The following is a 21,296-nucleotide window of genomic DNA, read 5'->3' as shown; positions in this document are numbered from 1 at the left end:
GTCTAACGGGAAAGCCTTCATGGTCTTTGTTAAGAACAGTCCCTTATATTGAACAGGTTTTAGTAATTTACAAACTCTTAACAAAACACCTTTTAGCCTTTAGCCTTCGGGAGCACCTGAATGTGGGAACTCCTTTTTGAGGAGACAACTCAATGCTAAGGGTCTGAAAGGATGTGTAGCTGTCAAGAAGCTTTTAGTGAGCAAAGAAAATACACAAAAAGAAGAACATTTGCTAATCAAGCAAAGAGGCTGCTGGTGTTCACAGAACAGTGGGCTGACCACTCAGAGTCCAGACCTCATCACTGATTCTGTTTGCAATTTCTTGGCTCATGAGAAGCAGAAAATACAACCGTGATAATCCTTGGTTAATATAAGCAGAGCTGATTCTTTTAATGGAGAAACTTGAAGTCTCCCAGAAAAAAATAGAATCTGTAATAGTGGCAATAGAGGCAAACTTAGACACACTAAATAACCCAAATGTGGTAGTAGTTTTAGTTTTTGAAGTTATTATATGATATTTTCTGTTCAATCTATGTTTTTTCTGCTTCTTTTTAGTTGCTGAAAAATAAATAGCTTGTACTTAACGTACTTAATGGCCATCTTGACTGGAAATTAAATAAATGAAAGTGGTCTCTGACTTTTGCATAGCACTGTATATACAATTTGTAGATGTTTATTGACTCCTTGTTTGCGTGTATGTGTTTCTGTGTATGTGTGTGTGCAGAGCCTCCTCCAGCCATCACAGTGCCATTTAATGTAACAGCATCTCCAGGCTCCGTGGTCTTGCTGTCCTGTGTGGTGGCCAGCACGGTGCCCTTTAACCTCACTTGGCAGCGTGGCTTTGTGAACATTCGGTCAGACGCCCGCACCCGACTCACCACCAACCTTTCCCTGGAGATCCAGCGGGTGACCCCAGACGACGCTGGCTGGTATGGCTGTATCGCTGCCAATGAGGGTGGAGTGTCCGCCTCTCGTGTCTACCTGAGTGTGCAAGGTGAGCCGCTAAGGTCTAAAACTATGTCCTTATTCACTACGTAGTGCACTATTTTGGGATAATAATAAGGCCTTTACACACCATTTTTTGTGTAAATAATTTATTCATGTGATTTATTTGGCTGATTTTATTATATTATGTTCAATTTTTCAAACTATCCCCAGCAAGAGCAGCTCACTGACCAATCACTGTTGTCTCAGTTGTTGGCATGGCAACAACCAAGCAGACCAATCGGCTGTGTCCCAGCAGCTTGAAAAATTTCAAAAGGATTAGTTTGTCCTCTGCTTTGTCAGGGATGGCCTTAGCATGTCCAAAAACAGCTCAAACTGGGTTATGGACATCCGAGTTATATGTAGAGGCACTCATAATTGAGCCTAGGCCCCCAGAGTGCCTAAATATGGCTCTTGTGAAAACACAACAGAGAATATCCAGTGAGCTTTCACAATCTCTCAACATACCATAATAGGTAGTCTACAAATTATGTACCCTAGAGGACATGGACTACCCATGGTACACCTTGTCGTGTTGGATGTAATGAAACAGAATGTGTCAGCTTTTGCAGAATGATGAGCAAACAAATTGTTTACTTGCTTTAACCTAGAAAACAGTACAGTATTTGACTTGACATGACATGTATTAGCATAGTTGCTGAACTAAATAATTCCACAGCAGTTTCCTCTGCATTTTATTCTCAGAGTGCACCAGAACTTCATGTTAAAATCACTACATTTTTCTTCTAGGAGCGATGCCGCCAGACCCCGCTACAGGGAACTTGTCAAGTTTTTCTTTGCTTACATGAGTTTTCATGTCTGTATATAGTGCTCCTAATTTTCCAGTGTAGGGAATTACGATTACAGGATGAATTTGAAAACAGTCTTGAGTTCCCATACTTTGGTTTTTATAGGCTTTGTTTTTGCTAATAATCTTTAGTTTAGGGTCAAAGGTTAAAGCTTCATTTAACAGTGATCTGCTGAGTTGCTGCTTCCCTGGCAAGTCAAGGCGTTTATGTAGTGCTGCAAGTTCCTTGGTTCTGTGGACATTTAAGACACAGTGAGATTTATGCCGCTGGGATTGGGACTCCTGGCAGTGCAGGCCCTCTCCCTCCTCTCCAACACCAGATCTGTTTTCAGCGCAGCCCTACTCCAGTATTTCACTCTAATAGTTTATGGGACGTGCGAAAATGATTTACAGTCCAGCTCGCTCACTGTGCACTGAAATCCTGCGCTTTCCATTCATGCGGCCTCTCATTCTCTAAACGTCCAGAGCTGTGGAATCAAAAGTCTCTCAGTACAGAACCTGTCCGAGGGAGAATCCATCTATGGGCCAAACCCTAAAGAGATGTTCAAAAATCATATCCAAGGGCAAAGGGCAACAATGTTGAATATGGTACATAAAACACAAGTTTGGGGCAAAAATAGCCCCTAAATTACATGATATAATTGCAATAAATCAATATGATAAACTTTTAAATGTAATAAATTAGCCGGAGCGAATGTCACTGTGAATGTGTCATGCTATACACTCTTTCTTCTGTGACATACGCATCGCTACACTTACTGAGGTTTCGCAGCATTTTCAGCCCTACACACATTACACTGATGAATCATTCTCAGCACTGCAGTGACACTGACATGGTGGTGGTGTGTTAGTATGTGTTGCACTGTTGCGAGTGGATAAGACCGCAGTGCTGCTGGAGTTTTAAACACCTCAGTGTCACTGCTGGACAGAGAACAGTCCACCAACCAAAAATATCTAGCCAACAGTGTCCTGGGGACAGCATCCTGTGACCACTGATGAATGACTACAGGACAACCAACACAAGCTGTGCAGCAACAAATAAACTGTTATCTGTGACTTTATATCTACAAAGTGGACCAACAAGGTCTACTAGAGTGGATAGTAAGTGGACACTAGTAGTGTTAGTAGTGTTTAAAGACTGCAGCAGGACTGCTGTGCCTGATCCACTTGTACCAGCGCAACACACACACACACATACCACCACCATGTCAGTGTCATTGCAGTGCTGAGAATGATCCACCACCCACATAATATCTGCTCTGTGGTGGTCGTGAGGGGGTAAAGGGCAGCTAACTATGCAGAGAAACAGATGGACTATAGCCTGGAATTACTGGAGTGTAGATGCAAGGAGATGTACTGTATTAAGTGGCTGGTCAGTGTAGGCCAGTTTTTTTTTTCAATTCTGCTGACATAATTTAATTTAACATCAAAAAACAACACATTTATTGTCTGATGGCATTAAAATACAAAGAGGCACCATGTTAGAAACCTTAAGATTTATTTACACCTATGACTTGTGTTAAGTCTTATACTGCAGCTAACTTGTCAAGATCTGCTCTCATCCGGTTGTTCTGAACTTCTTATCTGATTATGGCACTAATGTTCTGTTATAGTTGTTCAGAAAGAGGCCAAATGTTTGTGAAACCAAACACAAAAAATTTATTTTGTTCAAGAGATAATGATAGTAATATGGTTATTGACATAGAACAAAAGAGCCTGAAAGAGCCAAAATTAACTTAAAATTAATAAACTTTAATCCACTCAATCCATTCAATCCACTCCAAATTGCTGCTTAATTCAGTGTTAAAGATGTAAGCAAAGTTTTTCGGAATGATGTGATGTGAAATGCTTCATTGTACCTTGCCATCACAAATTACAACCCCATTTACAAAAAAGTTGGGACGCTGTGCAGAATGTAAATAAAAATAGGATGCAATGATATGCAAATCATGTAAACCATATTTTTAAAGGAAAAAGACAACATGTCAAATGTTGAAACTGAGAAATGTTATTGTTTTTTTACAATAAAATGGGCCCATTTTGAATGCCAAAAACACGTTCCAAAAAAGTTGGGACATGGGGCATGTTTACCACTGTGTTTCATCACCTCTTCTTTTAACATCACTCTGTGAGCATTTGGGAACTGAGGAGACTGACTGCTGTAATTTTGAAAGTGGAATGTTTTCCCATTCTTGCTTGATACAGGATTTCAGCTGCTCAACAGTTCGGGGTTTCCTTTGTCGTATTTTTCATTTCATAATGTGCCAAATGTTGTCAGTGGGTGCAGGCAGACCAGTTTAGCACCCAGACTCTTTTAATACGGAGCCATGCTTTTGTAATACATGACGAATGTGGTTTGACACTGTCTTGCTGAAATAATCAAGGCCTTTCCTGAAAAAGACAGGGTCTGGATGGCAGCATATGTTGCCAAAACATGTATATATCATTCAGTATTAATGATGCCTTCACAGATGTGCATGTCACCCATGCCATGTGCACTAATGCACCGCTATATCATCATGAATACTGGCTTTTGAACTGTGCACTGATACCAACTGAGTGGTCTTTAGCCCAGAGCCCATGATTTCCAAAAAGAATTTCATATGTTGATTCGTCGGACCGCAGGACACTTTTCCACTTCCCCTCAGTCTATTTTAAATGAGCTTGGAGGCAGAGAAGGCGGCAGCATTCCTGGATCCTGTTTATATATGGTTTCTTCTTTGCGTTTTAGAGTTTTAACTTGTGTTTGTGGATGCAGCGATGAACTGTGTTCACAGACAGTGGTTTACAGAAGTCTTTTTGAGCCCAAGTAGACATGATTCCGTTACAGAATCATGTCTGTTTTTAATGGTGTTGCCTTTGGGCCCCAAGGTCACAGCCAGCAAATACTGTTTTTTGGCCTTGTCCCTTGCATACAAAGATTTCTCCAGATTCTCAGAATCTTTTAATGTTATTATGTACCGTAGATGATGAAAAACAAAAATTCTTTACTGTTTTACTTTGAGAATATTCTTGAATTGTTGCACTATTTGATCGGGCAGTCTTTCACAGAGTGATGAACCCCTCCACATCTTTACTGCAGAAAGACTCACTAGGATGATCTTTTTATACCCAATCATGTTACTGACCTGTTGCCAGTCAACCACCAGGTGTTTTCTTTAGCATTAGACAACTTTACCAGCCTTTTGTTGCCCCCGTCCCAACTTTTTTGGAACGTGTTGTTGGTGTCAAATTCAAAATTGGCAAATATTTTTCAAAAACAATAGAATTTCTCAGTTTCAACATTTAATATGTTGTCTTTGTATTATTTTCAATGAAATATAGGGTTTAAATGATCTGCACATCATTGCATTTATTTACATTTTTCACAGCGTCCCAACTTTTTGGAAATGGGGTTGTACATACACCCAACTGACAATACACAGACATTACAGAGAACCTAAAGGGTTTTAAGATGATGTCCTTGCGTGGCAAAAGTGTTTAACCTACCAAAGTGTCCTATAAAGTTAAAAATAATCCAGACAGTTTGCATTGTAGTCCTTGTAGTTACTGAATAAAACGCCTTAGGAAGTAAGAAGACTGAGATTTTAAGGGCTTAAGGCCTCTTTGCTCACACTTTGTGAGGGGTGTGGTGTGACTTTTGCACCTAATTTCCCCCATTGTTGAGAGACGAGTGTCTCAGTTTACCATAATAATCTCTACAGCCTAAGGCACCAATATTCTCTGATTTTCTTTGTCTGCTCCATTTTGTTCTCACCCTCTATTATCATACTACATCAAGTCCTCCAAGTTGTAGTTTCTCTCAACTATGTCAGTGTCTGACCTTTTAAACAGCTGTCACAAACTGTGTGTCTGTGTGTGTGTGTGTGTGTGTGTGTGTGTGTGTGTGAGTGAGTGAGTATACTGTGTGTGTGTAGTGTGTAATCACCACCTGCTGGGGCTCCTGTGCTGTCCTAGTCATTATGTCCTCTTTGAAGTGGGACTGCTGACATAGTGAGGCCTGGACAGAACAGATTACTCAGTGTTCCATTACACTGCATCACTAGCTGACATACCCACACAAACATATACACATTACTCAACTCTTGCCTGTGTTGTGAGCTCACTTATTGTACAGTTGTCACTATTAATAGACATTGTAAATCTTCTTAACTTATACAGATTATACATTTTTATAATAGTTTTTTGACCTCATAATCTATAAAGATAGGTGTTATTATGTTATTATGTTAATGGCTCAATGCTGCTGCCAACACAAATTCCTTTTAACTAATATTGTGCTTAGCCTATTAAACCAGCTCTGATATGATTCGTGTTTTCACTCTGTAAAAAGAGCACGTTACCAGGCTGCCTTAAAATTTTCAGTTCTTTGAACATCAAAAATTAAGTCAACAGAAGAATAATCTGTGCCTTACATTCACTTAACTTCTTATTTGAAGTTCAGTCAAACCAAATTTTAATTGCACAGTGTAAAATGGGTGCACTGGACTTGGGGTAATGCTACACTGTACCTAAATTAGGAAACAAAAAATAATAATTTGTGTTCAATTTGATATTCAGATCACTCTTCTTCTGACAAAATATTGACTGACTAGAGGGATTTTATCTATTTTAATAATAAATAAAGTATTTTAATATTAATATTTTAATAGCATTGGACACTACATGGAGGCTTATATGTTTTAACAGTCAGGGTTGCCTTTAGGCTAAATCCTAGTCATATTTTACCGTGTAATGAAAGTGTAAATCAGCAAAGACCTGTATGTAGCTTCAGTCAATCTTAAACTGTTCACAGAGCCTTAAAAGAGTTGAGAAATTCGCCAGTCTTGAGTAGAGAATGACAAAGACCATCACTCATGAGTCATCAGATGGCTTTTCTTGAAAACTGTTTGAATGCAATCTTTAAAGAAACAGTAACCTATTATTGCATACTATTGCAAATTATTGCATTCTTTGATACCAAAATGACAAATAAAACAATTTGATCTGTTATGTAACAATTTAATTAATATTTTGTGTAGCAGCTTCAGGTCTAAAGGAGACATCAGAGGTGTTTGAATGTGTACCCTGAGGCTGCTTTTGAGGTGAGGCTAGAGTCAGTGGTGGAGGCTGGCTGAGCTGTTAAATGTCTGCCTGAGGCAAACTGAGTCTATTAGAGTGTGCTTTAGTGACTAAAACCTGGGATAATTACAGCTTTACAGCTAGGCACAGGACAGCCTCTCAACAGTCAAAGTATGACTGTTCGGCTGCATCCGAGCAGGCGAAACACAACTGTTCAGCAGACGTGCTGACAGCACAGACACAATCGCAGTCAGATACCATTCTCCATAATGCCTGTGAAGAGTACCTGGGGTTTCATACATGCCCAGTCTCTTCTTAGCTTCTTATAAATATGTTTTTTAAAAATAGCTATGAATTCATTTGTTTCATGTGTGTGTACAAGTATAAATAAAATATTTATTGTCCTGTAAAGTTGTACATTTTGCCCATGAAGTATGGTGGTGTGGCGGTGAAGGTTTTTATTTCATTAATTTTTAGTTTTTTATTTCATTAATTTTGATGAAGGATGTTTTTCTCCCCCAGCCCCGCCCGTGGTATCCGTAAATCCACAGAACCAAACCTTCAGTACAGGGGACGAGGTGTGGATCAGGTGCTCAGCTAAAGGCTTCCCCAAGCCCACAGTGGTGTGGACCCACAATGACATGTTCATCATGGGCTCCAGCAGGTAATTAGCCATCTTGAAGATATGTGGTAACAGATAAGAGAGAGGCTATTGCTAGGTGCTGTTAGACACTAACATCTTTCCACGTTGTTCTCTTGCACTCTAGGCACAGGATGACGCCAGACGGTGCACTGGTCATCAGGAACACAGTGCGGAAGGACGCAGGGGCGTACGGCTGCCTGGCCAGCAATGTGGCAGGGACAGACACCCAGACTGCCCTTCTAAGCTACATCGGTCAGTATTGGGAAGTATTTCCTGCTCAGTCAACAGTATAAGGTCAAAACAGCAAGTTGTTTGTCAACTGAAGCTGCAAGGGCCCAAATGTAGGCCCTATGGTTTAGCTCCTTTTTCTTAACACTATATCACTTCCATATTATTTTTAGAGTAGTTACTGCATTTTGTGTAGTAATTATAGCAGTAATTTACTATATATATAATATAAATAGCATAGTAGCTTCTGAATTCTAAGCCTGTATTTTAAAGGAATAGTTTTGTGAAAAATTAAATTAAAATGATTTATCACTTATCCTAGATGCAGTCAAACCAAGACATTTTACCTTTACTTTACTTCTCTTTTGTTAGCATTGCATTGTTAGCATAACGTCTGCGCAAAACAAGTGAAAACCTGGATGCGCTTTAAGCGGGTTGAGAGATGTTTCTGGGCATGTATTTACAGCGATGAGTTTGGTGACAGTCTAAATCCAGTGTTTATTAGCAAGGTTAGCGTAGCATCTCCCATTGTAAACTACAGTAGCAAACTTCAGATATCAAGTATTCCTTGTAAGTGGTTAAAGAACATCATTCAGTACATCATTAACACTAATGAATAGCACTGTGTAGTCGTTTTGGGCAGCTCAGGGCAAACACAAACATTAAATTAGATTCACAAGAATTAATCAAATTAATTGACCTGTTTAATTAACATTTTTTTTAAATTGAACTGTTTAAAGAATCCGCTTATAAATGTTTCAGTGAATGTGTGCAGTAAATTTTGAGGTAAAATCTCAATGGGCCCTGCAGTAGATATTGCTGCAGCTCCCATCAGCACTACTCGTATCTAACTATAACCTTCTCCCGGAATCCTAAGAGTCTCCACAGGTGACTGTCCCGCAGAGCAGACTGCTGATAGGTTTAGGACAGACTGTCATCATGGAGTGTAAAGTAACAGGAATACCTCAGCCAGAGGTTCTGTGGTACAAAGGTAAGGAGACCCCTAATCAACATGCATTCATACAGTAAAATCTACTACATAATATACTTTATTAGAAATACATGCCTTGCAAGTTCACCTTTCTGGCATATAGTTAGACACTGTTGCCCATCTGCGAACATCTATGTTAGCTATCTTCTCACCTGTCATCAGTGGCCAGTTTCTGACCACAGAACCGCTCCTGGCTGGTTATCTTTGAGTGACGGACCAGTCTTGCAGTCACATTTACAAAAACCTCACCTGTGTAAAAATCTCAGCTACACATTTTCCCTGTGTGTTGATCACATGTGTCCTAACTGCAGGTGACCAGCAGGTGAAGACGTCACTGTTTGTGAGTGTGGATCCAGAGAAGGGCTCTCTGAGCATCCGACAGACAGAGGATGCAGATGCCGGAGACTATATCTGTGTAGCAGTCAACCTGGCAGGCACTGCACAGGGGAAGATCACACTGGATGTGGGCTGTAAGAAAATACTTATATGAGCTGTGTTTTGTTAGCTCTTAGATTTCTCAAATTCTTGTCTAGTCGCACATGCAACTGTCTGCTGCATTCGTAAGTTAAACAGTGTTTTGCAATCATAGCATAATTATGCATTCACTTAAGCCTACAAAACTGCCATAATTTTTGCAAGCACAAATCACTACATTTGTACAGCATTATTAAAAAGCAATATAAAGTTATTAGTGTCCATTGTACGCACCAGTTTGTGGTCATTACCAGTGGTGATTCTTACGTTTTTTCTTTAGGCAGGGCCACAAAGGGTCCACAGTTTGTATACAGGAGCCAGATAAATGCCTTCAGATTCATAGTGCTAACTAAGTAATTATCTCATAATACCTCTAAATATATTTGTTATGAAGTGAACACTCAGGATCAACTACATTACTGATAGTGTGTTTTACATTCAGTAGCAGATATGGTAAAATATCTAATTTCATAACAGTGCCATTCATCATTGACCACTGCTTTTCCTGCCTGTTCTTAGCTGATTTTAATCTTTAAAATATCTGACCTCTCTCCTTACACTGCAGCTGCCCCTCAGTTCACGAGGCAGCCGTCTGATGTGGCTGCAGACATCGGCTCAAACGTCACCCTGCCTTGCCACGCCCAGGGCCACCCAGAGCCACGCCTTACCTGGAAACGAGAGGACAACTCTGCCCTTTTCTCCCGTCGCCATAGCCACAGCACTGTCACTCAGAAGAGGAGTGGAGACCTGCTGATCGCCAGTGAATATCTTTGTCTTATTTTCTTAAATTTCAGACTCAACCAAACAGCTAAGCACTGGCCTCAGCTCCTTGCCTTGAAGCAGTTACCTAGCAGTCCTTTGTCACTTAGGTCTTGGGCTCTGTTGCCAGAAAAAACTAATCCTGACTGTGTTCTTTGTCCATTAGACCTCGGGGTGGAAGATGGTACCACTTATTTATGTGAAGCTCAAAACCAGTTCGGCAAAATCCAAGCCAAGGCCAGAGTCACTGTCACAGGGCTGGGTAAGATGTCTCTGTGTCTCTCTGTTGCCAAGTATTTTTCACACAAATTCCCAGTATCAATGAATTGCAGTCGTCTAGGCATGAGTTTAATCTGTCTCTGGAAAAGTACTTTTTTTAAAGCTATTATATTTAAGACCATCAAAGCAGTTTTCCCAGGTCCTCCCAAACTTTATCATGGCACCACAATTAGGTTTTGCAGTGCAAATGAGAAGTGATACTGACTTATTTCGCAACTCTTTAAAATACTTTAACAGCCAGACGTCTATTGAAACTTAAAACCACATTTAAGCACTTTAAGAGAAATATTTGTCACTTCACTGTGGCAGTCCAAGATAACCATCTCCTATAATTGAGACTCCTTTCATTCATCAGTGATATGAAAATGTTTGTAGACAGTAATTTTGGATCAGGTTTTGGAATATTGTGCAGTTCTATTTCAGTCTGTGGGAAAATCTCTCCAGGTTGCAAAACTAAACTGTCAGAATTGGTTTGATTATGATTTTGGGTGATATTGTACAGTAACCAGCTCAGTTTGTATATATATATATAGATAGATAGATAGATAGATAGATAGATATAGATATATATATATATATATATATATATATCCAATGTAAATTATTATGTTGTTATACTGTGTTATGCTATATTATACTATACTGTGTTTGGCTGCAGCAGTACTTGGCACAAAGATGCCATAACATAATTACACCGTGGCACAGTGACCACATCCCTTTTACTGACCCTTTAACTGAGACAGCCAATTAAATCAGTGTTCATGCAAAAAAATCTTTTCTTCACAGAGGATAAACCTTCACAGGGTAAAACACTTCATACAAAGAATGAATTAAGCTATTTTTTATATTCTTCACAAGTGTCTTTAAAAGAGCACAGGGAAATATCTTAAAATGAAAAAGTGTGAAATATGTCTCCTTTAAAGAGTTTAGGTAAAATTGTATTTGTAGCTGTGTATTGGGGAAGATTTTTGGAAGAGCATTAAAGACAACCTTCATGTTCTGAGCATAGTAACATATGTTTTTGAGTGTTCAGAACATGCAGTTGTCATGTAACGTCCTATGTGTAAATATTTGTGACTGTAAATAAGGTCTATGCTGCTGCATATACATAAAAACTCCTGCGAGAGTTTAGAAGGTTGGCCTCAGCTGTATCCTCCAAGAATGGATGGAACGCAGACATTCTAATGTATTTATACGTGATCAAAGAGCTGCAGGCACAGCCACGGCTCTTAGTCCAGCCTTTTTGGATCTTTCTGGAACTGTGCTTGGTGAGCTTTCACCCCACAGGCCTGCTGGACTTCTCACTTCAAAGCAAGCGTTAATCAGCTGGCCTGGCTCACACAGAGAAGTGCTGCTTGTGCTTTATGAGGAATGTTACATGTGAATTCAGAAGTGCAGTACTTTTTGTGATCCGTTTGTCTTAGTTCAGGTTTGTTGGTGTATGCCTGTGCATGTGCCAGTACAGCTGTGTGTGTGTGTGTGTGTGTGTGTGTGTGTGTGTGTGTGTGTGTGTGTGTGGTCCTTTAAACACAACAATAATGCCAAATGTAGGCTAAAGGTCGTGAAAAGCAGTACTCCCATGAGTCTCAGTTGCCCCATAATTCCTTGCTCTGTCCCACTAGCCCACTGACACTTTTTATGTGTCCTCAAGGGTAGTCTTGGAAACTTTACAGGTAAAACAGGAGAGATGCACTCAGCCCACTCGGTGTTCTGTATCAGTGTTTACGCTGTAGTATTGCTCACATTCAAACTGCTGCAAATCCCAGCTAATCACAAGTGTAATTTACACATAAACATGTTAACACATTAAACATTGTGTATCTGATAGGTGTCACATTCCAGTGCAGTTTCACCCTGATGAAACTCATTTATTTAGTAAACAGGAGTAATTATCATGCTCTTCATTCTTCTTAATATTGCAATTATCTAAACTAATTTGGCTACTCACTGTGTGCTGTGTACAGAGGGACTAGATGGATGGATGCACAAACTGATGCTTGCATGATTGGAAATATAAGTGAATGGTTGGACAGGTGGATGCATGCATGCATGGATGGATTGATAGGTGGGTGGATAGATGCATGGATGCAAGGATGGATTGATGAATGAGTGGATGGGTAGGATATATGGTAAGTAAATGTATAGGTGAATGGATAGATGGACGATGCGTGGGTGAATAGATGGATGGGTAAATGGATTGTTGGACAGTTGGATGCATGGAGAGAAGAATGGATGGACAGATGGAAACATGCATAGATTGATGGATTGATAGACGGATGGCTGAGTGAACAGATGGATAAATAAATGGATGCTTGGATGGATAGATGTTTTAACTTTATGAAAGGTAGTATCTGGGCTGCCTTAAAATTTTGAGTTATTCGAATTTCAGATATTAAGTTAATAGGGCATACAACACAGATTCTTGTTCTGTTCCGTTAACTTATTATTCAGAATTCAGTTAAGTTAAAATTTTAAGGCAGCCTAAACTTTTTAAAGTTACAACAGTAATAATTTTTTTACAGTGTAGTTGGATGGGTAAATGGGTAGATGAATGGATGAAAGATGCAAGGATGGATGGAAGAGTGAATAGATGAATAAATAGGTGAACAAATGGTTATTTTACAGTACATATACATATACTGAATATATAACTCCTTGTTGCAAGGAGATTAAAAGGTTTCAACTAAAGGTGTAAAAAAGTATGTGGTGTTGAGATGTGAGTAAACTGTCAGTGTGGTATGTGTGAAGAGGGGGCTTGTGTCTGGACACCACATTGAAACACTTCATCTTTTTCTCTGGCTTCTCACGCCATCTGACAGATCGCAGCAGGCTGCCAAAGTTTTTTGTTTCACTTTTAAAAATTGTCAGATAACATAAAGCATTTTGCAGAGCTGTCTTACACGTATATATGTGCTGTGCTAACTGTATGTTTTTGTGTGTGTGTTTGTGTGTTTGTGTGTGTGTGTGTGTGTGTGTGTGTGTGTGTATATGTAGTCTCTCCTTTGATAGCGCTGAGTCCTGCAGAGGTCAGTGTGATAGAGGAGCAGCAGGTCACTCTGCCCTGTGTGCTGTTGGCTGGAAACCCACTGCCTCAGAGACATTGGCTCCATGAGAACACACTGGTGAGATTAAACGCATACTCACATATAAAAAAGAGACACACACATTCATACCATTGGTCACACTAAACCATTTGCTGCATCACTTTAAAGGGCCAAAAACCAAATTTCCCTCACTTTTTTAGCAAAAGAGTTTGATGTACTATTTAAATCATGTTTCAGTCTACATACAGAAACTAAGCTGCAAAAACAGCCTTATTTGAATTCTTTGTTTTCTTTCCAGACATTTTAGCATATACACCAATCTGCCATAACATTAAAACCACCTCCTTATTTCTACATGTATTGTCCATTTTATCAGCTCCACTAATGATATAAGTGCACTTTGTAGTTCTACAATTACAGACTATAGTCCATCTGTTTCTCTGCCTGCTTTGTTAGCCCTCTTTCGCCCTGTTCTTTAATGACCAGGACCTCCACAGGACCACCACTGAGTAGATATTATTTGAGTGATTCTCAGCACTGCAGTGACACTGACACAGTCGAGGCATGTTAGTGTGTGTTATGCTGGTGCAAATGGATCAGACACAGCAGTGCTGCTGGAGTTTTTCCACTCACTGTCAACTTTCTCAGACACATCTACCTTGTTGGTAGAAAACAAGGAGGTGGTTTTAAAGTTAAGGCTTATATTTGTAGTTTACTTTGTAGCAGTTTAAAAGTGACTTCAGAGAGACTTGCTGTAGAGCTGCCAGTGCTGTTTTGAAATTCTAACAGCTCAGTGATTGGGCTGCCACTTTATCCTAATCATGCAGAGAGTTAATATAATATTAATATAATGCATAAGGGCTTCTCTTCACATCTTGAAGTCCAAATCCATAAGAGAGCTCACGTAGCTGCATCTACTTAGAAACCACAGAGAAAAATAATTAATGATTAGCCAATTTTCCACTCAGCGTTTTGTTTCCATTCTATATTTAACATTGCGACAAGAGTAATCCTGTAACACATGCAGTGTTTAAATATGAATAAAATTAATAAAACGGTCATGTAAAACCGAATTACAATTTTTTTGTTATGTAGACCACATAAACATCATATGTGGACCTCAGGGAAAAACATAAAATATAAGGAAAAGATAGTATATGAGCCCTTTAAAATATTTATTTTTTAGCTTTTTTTTACATGACACCTGGACGTTCTTTAGCATTTATATGATTCTCCATATCTCTGTGTGTACGTTATAGGTGACATCAGGCCCATATGTGACTATCCGGCGTGATGGCAGTCTGCATATTGAGCGAGTCAGTGTGCAGGACGGGGGCGAGTATACTTGTGTGGCTGAAAACGTGGCAGGATCCAGCAACCGGACCACCACTGTCCACATATATGGTAAGACAGTGCTATAAGTGTGTGTAATGCTCCTATTGGCACTAAACTAAGTGAATAGGTATGGTTATCTCAGTGTAAAGCAGTGACCCAACCCTGGTCCTGGAGTACCAGTTGAGGCCAAAAGTCATGCACCTAGGCTAAAGACATTCAAACTAAATTTTTCACAACTCCACACACTTCATATTACCATACTTCTCTTGTGTCAAGTTGAATTAATTATTGACATTACAGTTTAAGTTTTGGCCATATAGTGTATGTATGTGTGTACTAGGGGTGGGAATCTCTAGGCACCTCACGATTTGATTCGATTACGATTCAGAGGGCTGCGATGTGATTATAAAACGATTATCGATGCATCTTGATGCATCTTTTTTCTCTATACATGATTTCTATTTTCTTACTGTCTGAGGACTTGGTACTTTTAAAGCATTTGTAATGACCCATAATGCATTTATGTACAATATCTTATATTAATAAAACAAATGGAAGTGATGTGGCAAGTCAACTAGAAGGCTCTCATTAACTGCTCTTGTTTTGAGACGCTGCTGCCACTGATCTGTGATACAATGCGCTGTTACGGTGAAATAAGATCCAGTGGTGATGGATGACCACACAGCGCGTTACAGCCGCCCTGCCCGTTTTCTTTAGTGATTTTATAACTCTGGTTTTGGTCTCGTGATAGAGGTGACTGCAGGTCACGTAGCAACGAGGTTTCGCCGAGCTAGTAGCGAACGAAAAAAGAAAAGAGAAAGACAGACAAACATTGGGAGATGAATGAACTTATTCGCATTGATAAGTAGCGCACTTGGTTTCCTGGTACGTTAAATCTGCAACGAGAGACTGTCACATACTAAGTAAAAAGTTGCGAAGATGAAGTCGCTTCTCTTTCTAATTTTCCCGTTCCACCTTAAATGGTGCCGCTTTTACCTTTGGCGCATCAGTCAGAATTTAAGGTGGAACCGGAAAGTTCATCAAGAAGCTGGAGAATAAGAAGCGACTTCAGCCTCGTAAAACAGCGGAACGCTGAGAGACTTTTAACTGATCTACTTCTGAGGAAAAGTTTTCTGGTGGAGATGGGATGAAAGCGGCTGTAGCCGAAGCTTAAAGCAGAGTGAAGTAAATCTGCGCTCTTGTTTGTATTATTTAGTCTATACTAGGACATTAACACACACTGAGACATACTAGACATTAAATGTTGTGGCTCCCGAGGTGGTTTGACTTTGTTGAAAGGACAAAATGTCTCTTCTGAACATTTGTGTTGTGACTCCTGATCTGACCTGGCTTTAATGCAGAGGGAGCCGGTCGGATTCACTCATCCAGTACTGTTTTTGTTATGTGCCGCCACAGACTGTCCGGGCGCTGCACTTACCCACTTCCAAGTTCCGCCCTTTGAATTCCGCCAACATTACGTTATAAATAAAATATTTAGAAAATCGATTTTTGACATTTGTGAATCGATTCAGAATCGTTCACGTCCGCATCGTGATGCATCTAAGAATCGATTTTTTCCCGCACCCCTAGTGTGTGCATATGCAAACATTTGTCCCACTATCTAATTTACTAACAATCCCTCCCTCAGTTGAAGTGAGTATGTTAGAACTGAGTATGTTTTAGGGAAAAAAACAAGGATTGGGAACCACTAGGCTAAAGCACTACTTTTACAAATGTAGATTTGGTGGGAGTTTGGTACTAAGTGAGAATCATCACATAAGGGTATTTATACACTAGACAATGCAAAGATTGAGCTAGGGCTCAGAGTCAGTCCCAAAAGGAGTAAATTTGATTTGGATTTGATTCCACACAGAGACGTCCAAATTTGCCTGCAGTCGTGCACAGACTGAGAGTGAGGTATTATGCTGTCACACTCTAGACAGCATGACTGAAAATGCACCTTTCCACAACACACACAACACTAGATTGGCTGTACTTTACTTTCGACAAAGGGAAAAACAAAGTAACAAACACAGTGCTTAAAATCAGCTTCGCCAGTGCATAAAAATATCCACCTGAAATTGATAGAGAATAATCACTGCTTTGCAAAAGTCAGATTAAACTGACATCTTGTGTCCCTGAGGTGGTGGCACATGATGTTAATATTAAATGTTAATATTAATAATATAATATGATAATGTTACCATTATCGTAATAGTATATTATGTCATTAATATTGCAATTTTTATTTTGCCCAATCTTCTTCCATATGTTATGAGTTTTGGAATGGAAAATTGAGAAATTATTTTGTGGAATCCTTGTGCAATCAACTCCATTGATTCTCATCATTAGGAGTCAGAACTGGAGTCGTCTCCAAAATATCTGAAATCAAACAGCTGTAGATGAAGCAGTAGACGTATATAGACCATGTCCATCTAAGGGGCGTTTACATGGCTGGAGTGGGGGCAGGGCTTTTAGAGTTGAGCAGTTTTTTGCCTTTCCCTATCCATTCAGTTTTTCAGTTGGTTGATGTATCTCTGTTATAGCAAAAGTTAAAATGGTTTGCACTTTTTCTACATTTTCTAGTCCAACAGCGCTAACACAGTGTTCTTTGTCAACCTCTAGCGTGTAGGAACCCTAACTGAACAGTTGGCATTAGTATGTGAGCCAAGCTGGTTACTGTCAAGTGGTGGTTAAGACCAACAGCAGAAGAAGGTGGCTAGGATGAAAACCGGGAAAGGAAAAACACTCTAAAATCAGGCTGATATTATTCATTAGACAGCCTGCTGTTTCCTCTGCATCATGCAGTGCACAATAGGGCTTTATTCCTCTCTCACTGTACCTCCACTATGCACATGCACATGTTCACTCTCCCGGAGAGTATCCCCCCCATCATTAATGCATATTTGATTTGAGATGAAGCGCAGTGAAAACAGGAGCAGCTGTAGAGCAGGCTGCTCCAGCACCAGAATACAAAGAAAGGAAAATGGGCTCCTAGTTCTGTTATTGAAACCAGTTTTTTATATCCATGTACGAATCCACCCTCACCGACAGGAATTGCCCATGGCATGTGAAAAGTGGATTTTAAGGGCCTGAAACTAGGTCGTTCCAGTGTACCACGCCTCGATTTTAGGAGGCATATGAATAGGCCTGTACAGACATTTATTACTTTTTGCAAGCAGTATCATATGCCATAGTAAGGATTTCCATGTTGTCTGTGAAAGACAGATAGTTTGTTCAAGCTTTTTTTAAAAAAAAAGGAACAGAAAGTAAGAGAAAGAAAACAAAAGTGGTGAAAAGATAGAAATGAGAGTTTCTATTTCTCTTGAGTTTATATTCTATAAATATGTGATCATTTACAAATGAAAGAAGTTAGATAATCTTATAATAAGCTTAGAAAAATCTCAGCATGAGGAATAATAGATTTATCGACTAGATTTCAGATATTTTCACTTGCCAAGATTCCATTTTTTGCAGTGTAGAACCTGACAGAATAGCGCTGGTTACCATATAGTGACAATAATAGCCATCATTATAGCTGTACAGTTAAATTCTGCTTTAATAAATATATTTATCAAAAAATGAGCAGCATCTCTTTTTTTTTTTAGTTTGGATAAACTCCATACTGCACTGTTCTCATGTTATGTGGTGCTGATAAAGCGAGATGTTAGCTTTGTCTGTTCAATCCTAAAACTCTGTATAAAACTCATATTTTACATGGAACACAATGGCTTCTCCTGAATTGATTCACTGTTTATGTCCTGTTGTCCCACAAGCATGGACCTTGTGGACAGTCAGTGCCTACCCCAGCTTGCCAGATTTAGTGCAAGTGTTGAAGAATAAAATAAGAAGAAAAACTAAAGTAGGGTGACATGAAGGTTGAAATCTGTTAAAAATCTGTGATATTTGAACTTGATCCAAGCCCGACACATGTTTAAGAAATTATATCCAAACGTAACGGACAAATATTTCCAGCTCTACTCTTAATTGAGACAAACTGTAAGCTAATTAACGTTGTGTATGTGTGTGTTTTTCTACTCCAGTGATGCCCACTATACAACATGGCCCACAAGTGTTCAGTACCATTGAGGGAACACCCATTTCTCTCCCGTGTCATGCCCATGGAGTGCCCAAACCAGACATCACCTGGGCTAAGGTATACCTATGTACACACGCACACACATAGTTTGAGTGACAGAACCATAATGGGGTCAATAGAATACAGAGGTGCCAAATTGTTGGGTACTAGCATCTGACACAGCAGGCACAGTACATGCACTGTCCACCTGAGCCATTTCTCAGTATGCCTTTGAGTACCTTCATAGAAGGCTTGGGCCATGATGCAATTCTGATTGCATCCACATGTATCCAGATATATTTTGAAAATGTAGCATTTTATCTTCCGTTTAGAATTCCATCCACCTTAAACAGCGTCAAGAGCTAAGGGCCTCATGATATACAAATTAGATATACTGAATAAATAATAATTCCGGAATTACGCTAAATAATGTATTCCAGAAAATATAAACATTTTAAAAATAGACTTTGCATCTGTGTGCAAAATCGAATTATGATGGTCTGCAAGTCAAAGTTCTGTAGTTGCTGTACTGTAGTTGTAACACGTCATTGTCACTTCGATAAAAAATATTCTGCTTCAGCATCATGCTTTGTATCTTGTGTGGTGCACATGCTCACATTGTTCTCCTTAAGGCATTTTACATCCAATTTCATGAGGTGTTATTCCTCCCTATTGGGCTGCAATGCTCATGTGAGCGTTTTTTGAGTCGTTTTTTATGTTCTCGTGTGGACGAGGAGAGTTTTTTCAAATGCTACTGGTGTGGCCAAAGATTTTATTGAAAACTCAAGATAAAAATTATGTCTTTAAAAATATCTGGATACGTGTGGACAAAGCTTCAGTTAGGTGTGAAATTATTGAGGGATGTTTAATTTACAGTACAAGTTCATTCCTCCCACATATTTTAGAATGCGGTGGTCTTCCAGTTCATGTAGGCTTTATGGCTTGGCACCGTTGGGTTGGATTGGCCCAGAGAGCAGCACTGGAGAGGGCTGTTAAAGCAACATCTGGACACATGTGCCTCATAATTTATTTATATCTCAATGGCCTTTCAAGAGCAACATGGGTGAATCCAAGTCTGTGAGGGGTATGCAGGAGATTGTGTGTGGGTGTGTGTCTGGCTTCTCCTCGGCCCTTGTGAGTGCGTAGTCCGGCTTTTGGACTCGTAAAGGCAGTGGAGTTAAAGGGAGCACGGTGATGGAGACACATGAAACCTGACTCTCTGTAAACTCTGCAGCAGTCTCCGAGTCGTAATAGAGTTCCACCTTTGTGTCCACACAGTGATGTAACCAGTGCTCACTCGAGAGCCCTGAGAAACCTGTGAAACTCTGATTTCACCATCCATAATGTAACAAATACAAGCCTTGGGCCTGCTGTGGACTTCATAAAGAGCCCTGTAGAAGTGCTGGTCTAGGATCAGGTTCTTCTCTGTCAGTACTGATCACAGTCTTAATAGGGTGAAAATAAGAAACTAATCTAGAAACAGTGTCACTAGAACAGTTTATGAATGGCAGCCCTGGAGCTGTGTTGACAGTGACGTTACGGGGTTAAAGCAGCACAGATCCAGTTTTGTACCTAAATGTGTCATGGATCTGATGTTTTTGAGCAGTGTGAACATCTTTTCAAATCAGATTTGAGTCACTTTTGCTGCATTCACATTATAAGCCCCATTGCTCTCCTCTTAATCTTTTTTTCTCAGATCTGGTCTTACTGGCTACATTCACATTGTCAGGTTGAAGTGGTACAAATCTGATCATTTTGCCTTGATGTGACACAGATCTGATGTTTTCAGAGTTGTGTAGACATGCAAATCTGATCTTTTCAAAGAGGCACTTTGGCTACGTACACATTACAGTCCTCATTGCTCAATTCCAATTTTTTGGAATTTTTTTCTCAGAACTGATTTTTCTAACTTGATGGTTCACATTCGCAGAGATAGATAACTTTAGATTTTCATCCCAGCCAATAATGTCACGGGAATGAACCACATTCGTCATGAACAACAAATCAACCAGCAGAACAAGCCTTCGATGCAAGGATATTTTGCTCTGACAGCTCTCAGCTTTTCATGATTAGAGCAAGATGAAAATGAAAAAGGTCAGGCCACATTCACATTTGGCATTAACATGCGTCCTGGGTGATCTGATCAGAACAGGGTACAGTGCATCTTGGAGACACACCGTGATCCGATCAATCAGACCATCTTCAGAGGTGGTCAGGGACATGCATGACCACATAACATTTATAGTGTGAACATTAAAGCATCTTGATGCGACTTCAATGGCGACAAAGGCGAAAAGACGGAAAACAGCTGAATAGCTTCATTTTCTGCCTCCTCTACCATTTGTTTATGAGTCGCGTCAGTGGTTCATGTGATCTACACATTTGTAACAGCCCTTTCATTTACATGAACATGGACTAGCGAAACATTGTTGTATGACAACAAATGCGAGAAACTGATGTAGAAAACCTGGGTGGTTCCCTTCCTCCAGTCATGAAATCTGATCACTGGACACGCATTTGAGACACAAAGAAGTCCCAGGAGTGAACAGCTACGCATCTCACTGTCCACTTCAGATTACTTGAGCTTACCAAGTGTAAACTGGGCCTATCCG

General features: G+C 39.8%; 1 protein-coding gene across 2 annotated transcripts in view; it reads left to right on the top strand.

The window, feature by feature from the left end:
* The window catches only part of hmcn1 (hemicentin 1), a 142,396-nt gene that overhangs the window by 44,404 nt on the left and 76,696 nt on the right, over positions 1–21,296 (top strand). For both annotated transcript variants that reach the window (XM_036582339.1, XM_036582340.1), the window contains exons 11-20: positions 725–994; positions 7,376–7,517; positions 7,621–7,748; positions 8,602–8,715; positions 9,027–9,185; positions 9,755–9,949; positions 10,115–10,210; positions 13,222–13,349; positions 14,531–14,675; positions 18,650–18,762. In XM_036582339.1, the coding sequence (XP_036438232.1) occupies positions 725–994; positions 7,376–7,517; positions 7,621–7,748; positions 8,602–8,715; positions 9,027–9,185; positions 9,755–9,949; positions 10,115–10,210; positions 13,222–13,349; positions 14,531–14,675; positions 18,650–18,762 (1,490 nt within the window). The remainder of the gene's footprint in view (positions 1–724; positions 995–7,375; positions 7,518–7,620; positions 7,749–8,601; positions 8,716–9,026; positions 9,186–9,754; positions 9,950–10,114; positions 10,211–13,221; positions 13,350–14,530; positions 14,676–18,649; positions 18,763–21,296) is intronic.

The sequence above is a fragment of the Colossoma macropomum genome, unplaced genomic scaffold (assembly GCF_904425465.1).
Source record: "Colossoma macropomum unplaced genomic scaffold, Colossoma_macropomum, whole genome shotgun sequence".
Taxonomy (NCBI): Eukaryota; Metazoa; Chordata; class Actinopteri; order Characiformes; family Serrasalmidae; genus Colossoma; species Colossoma macropomum.
Note: the sequence above shows the minus strand (reverse complement) of the source record. Positions and strands in the feature narration are given on the sequence as shown.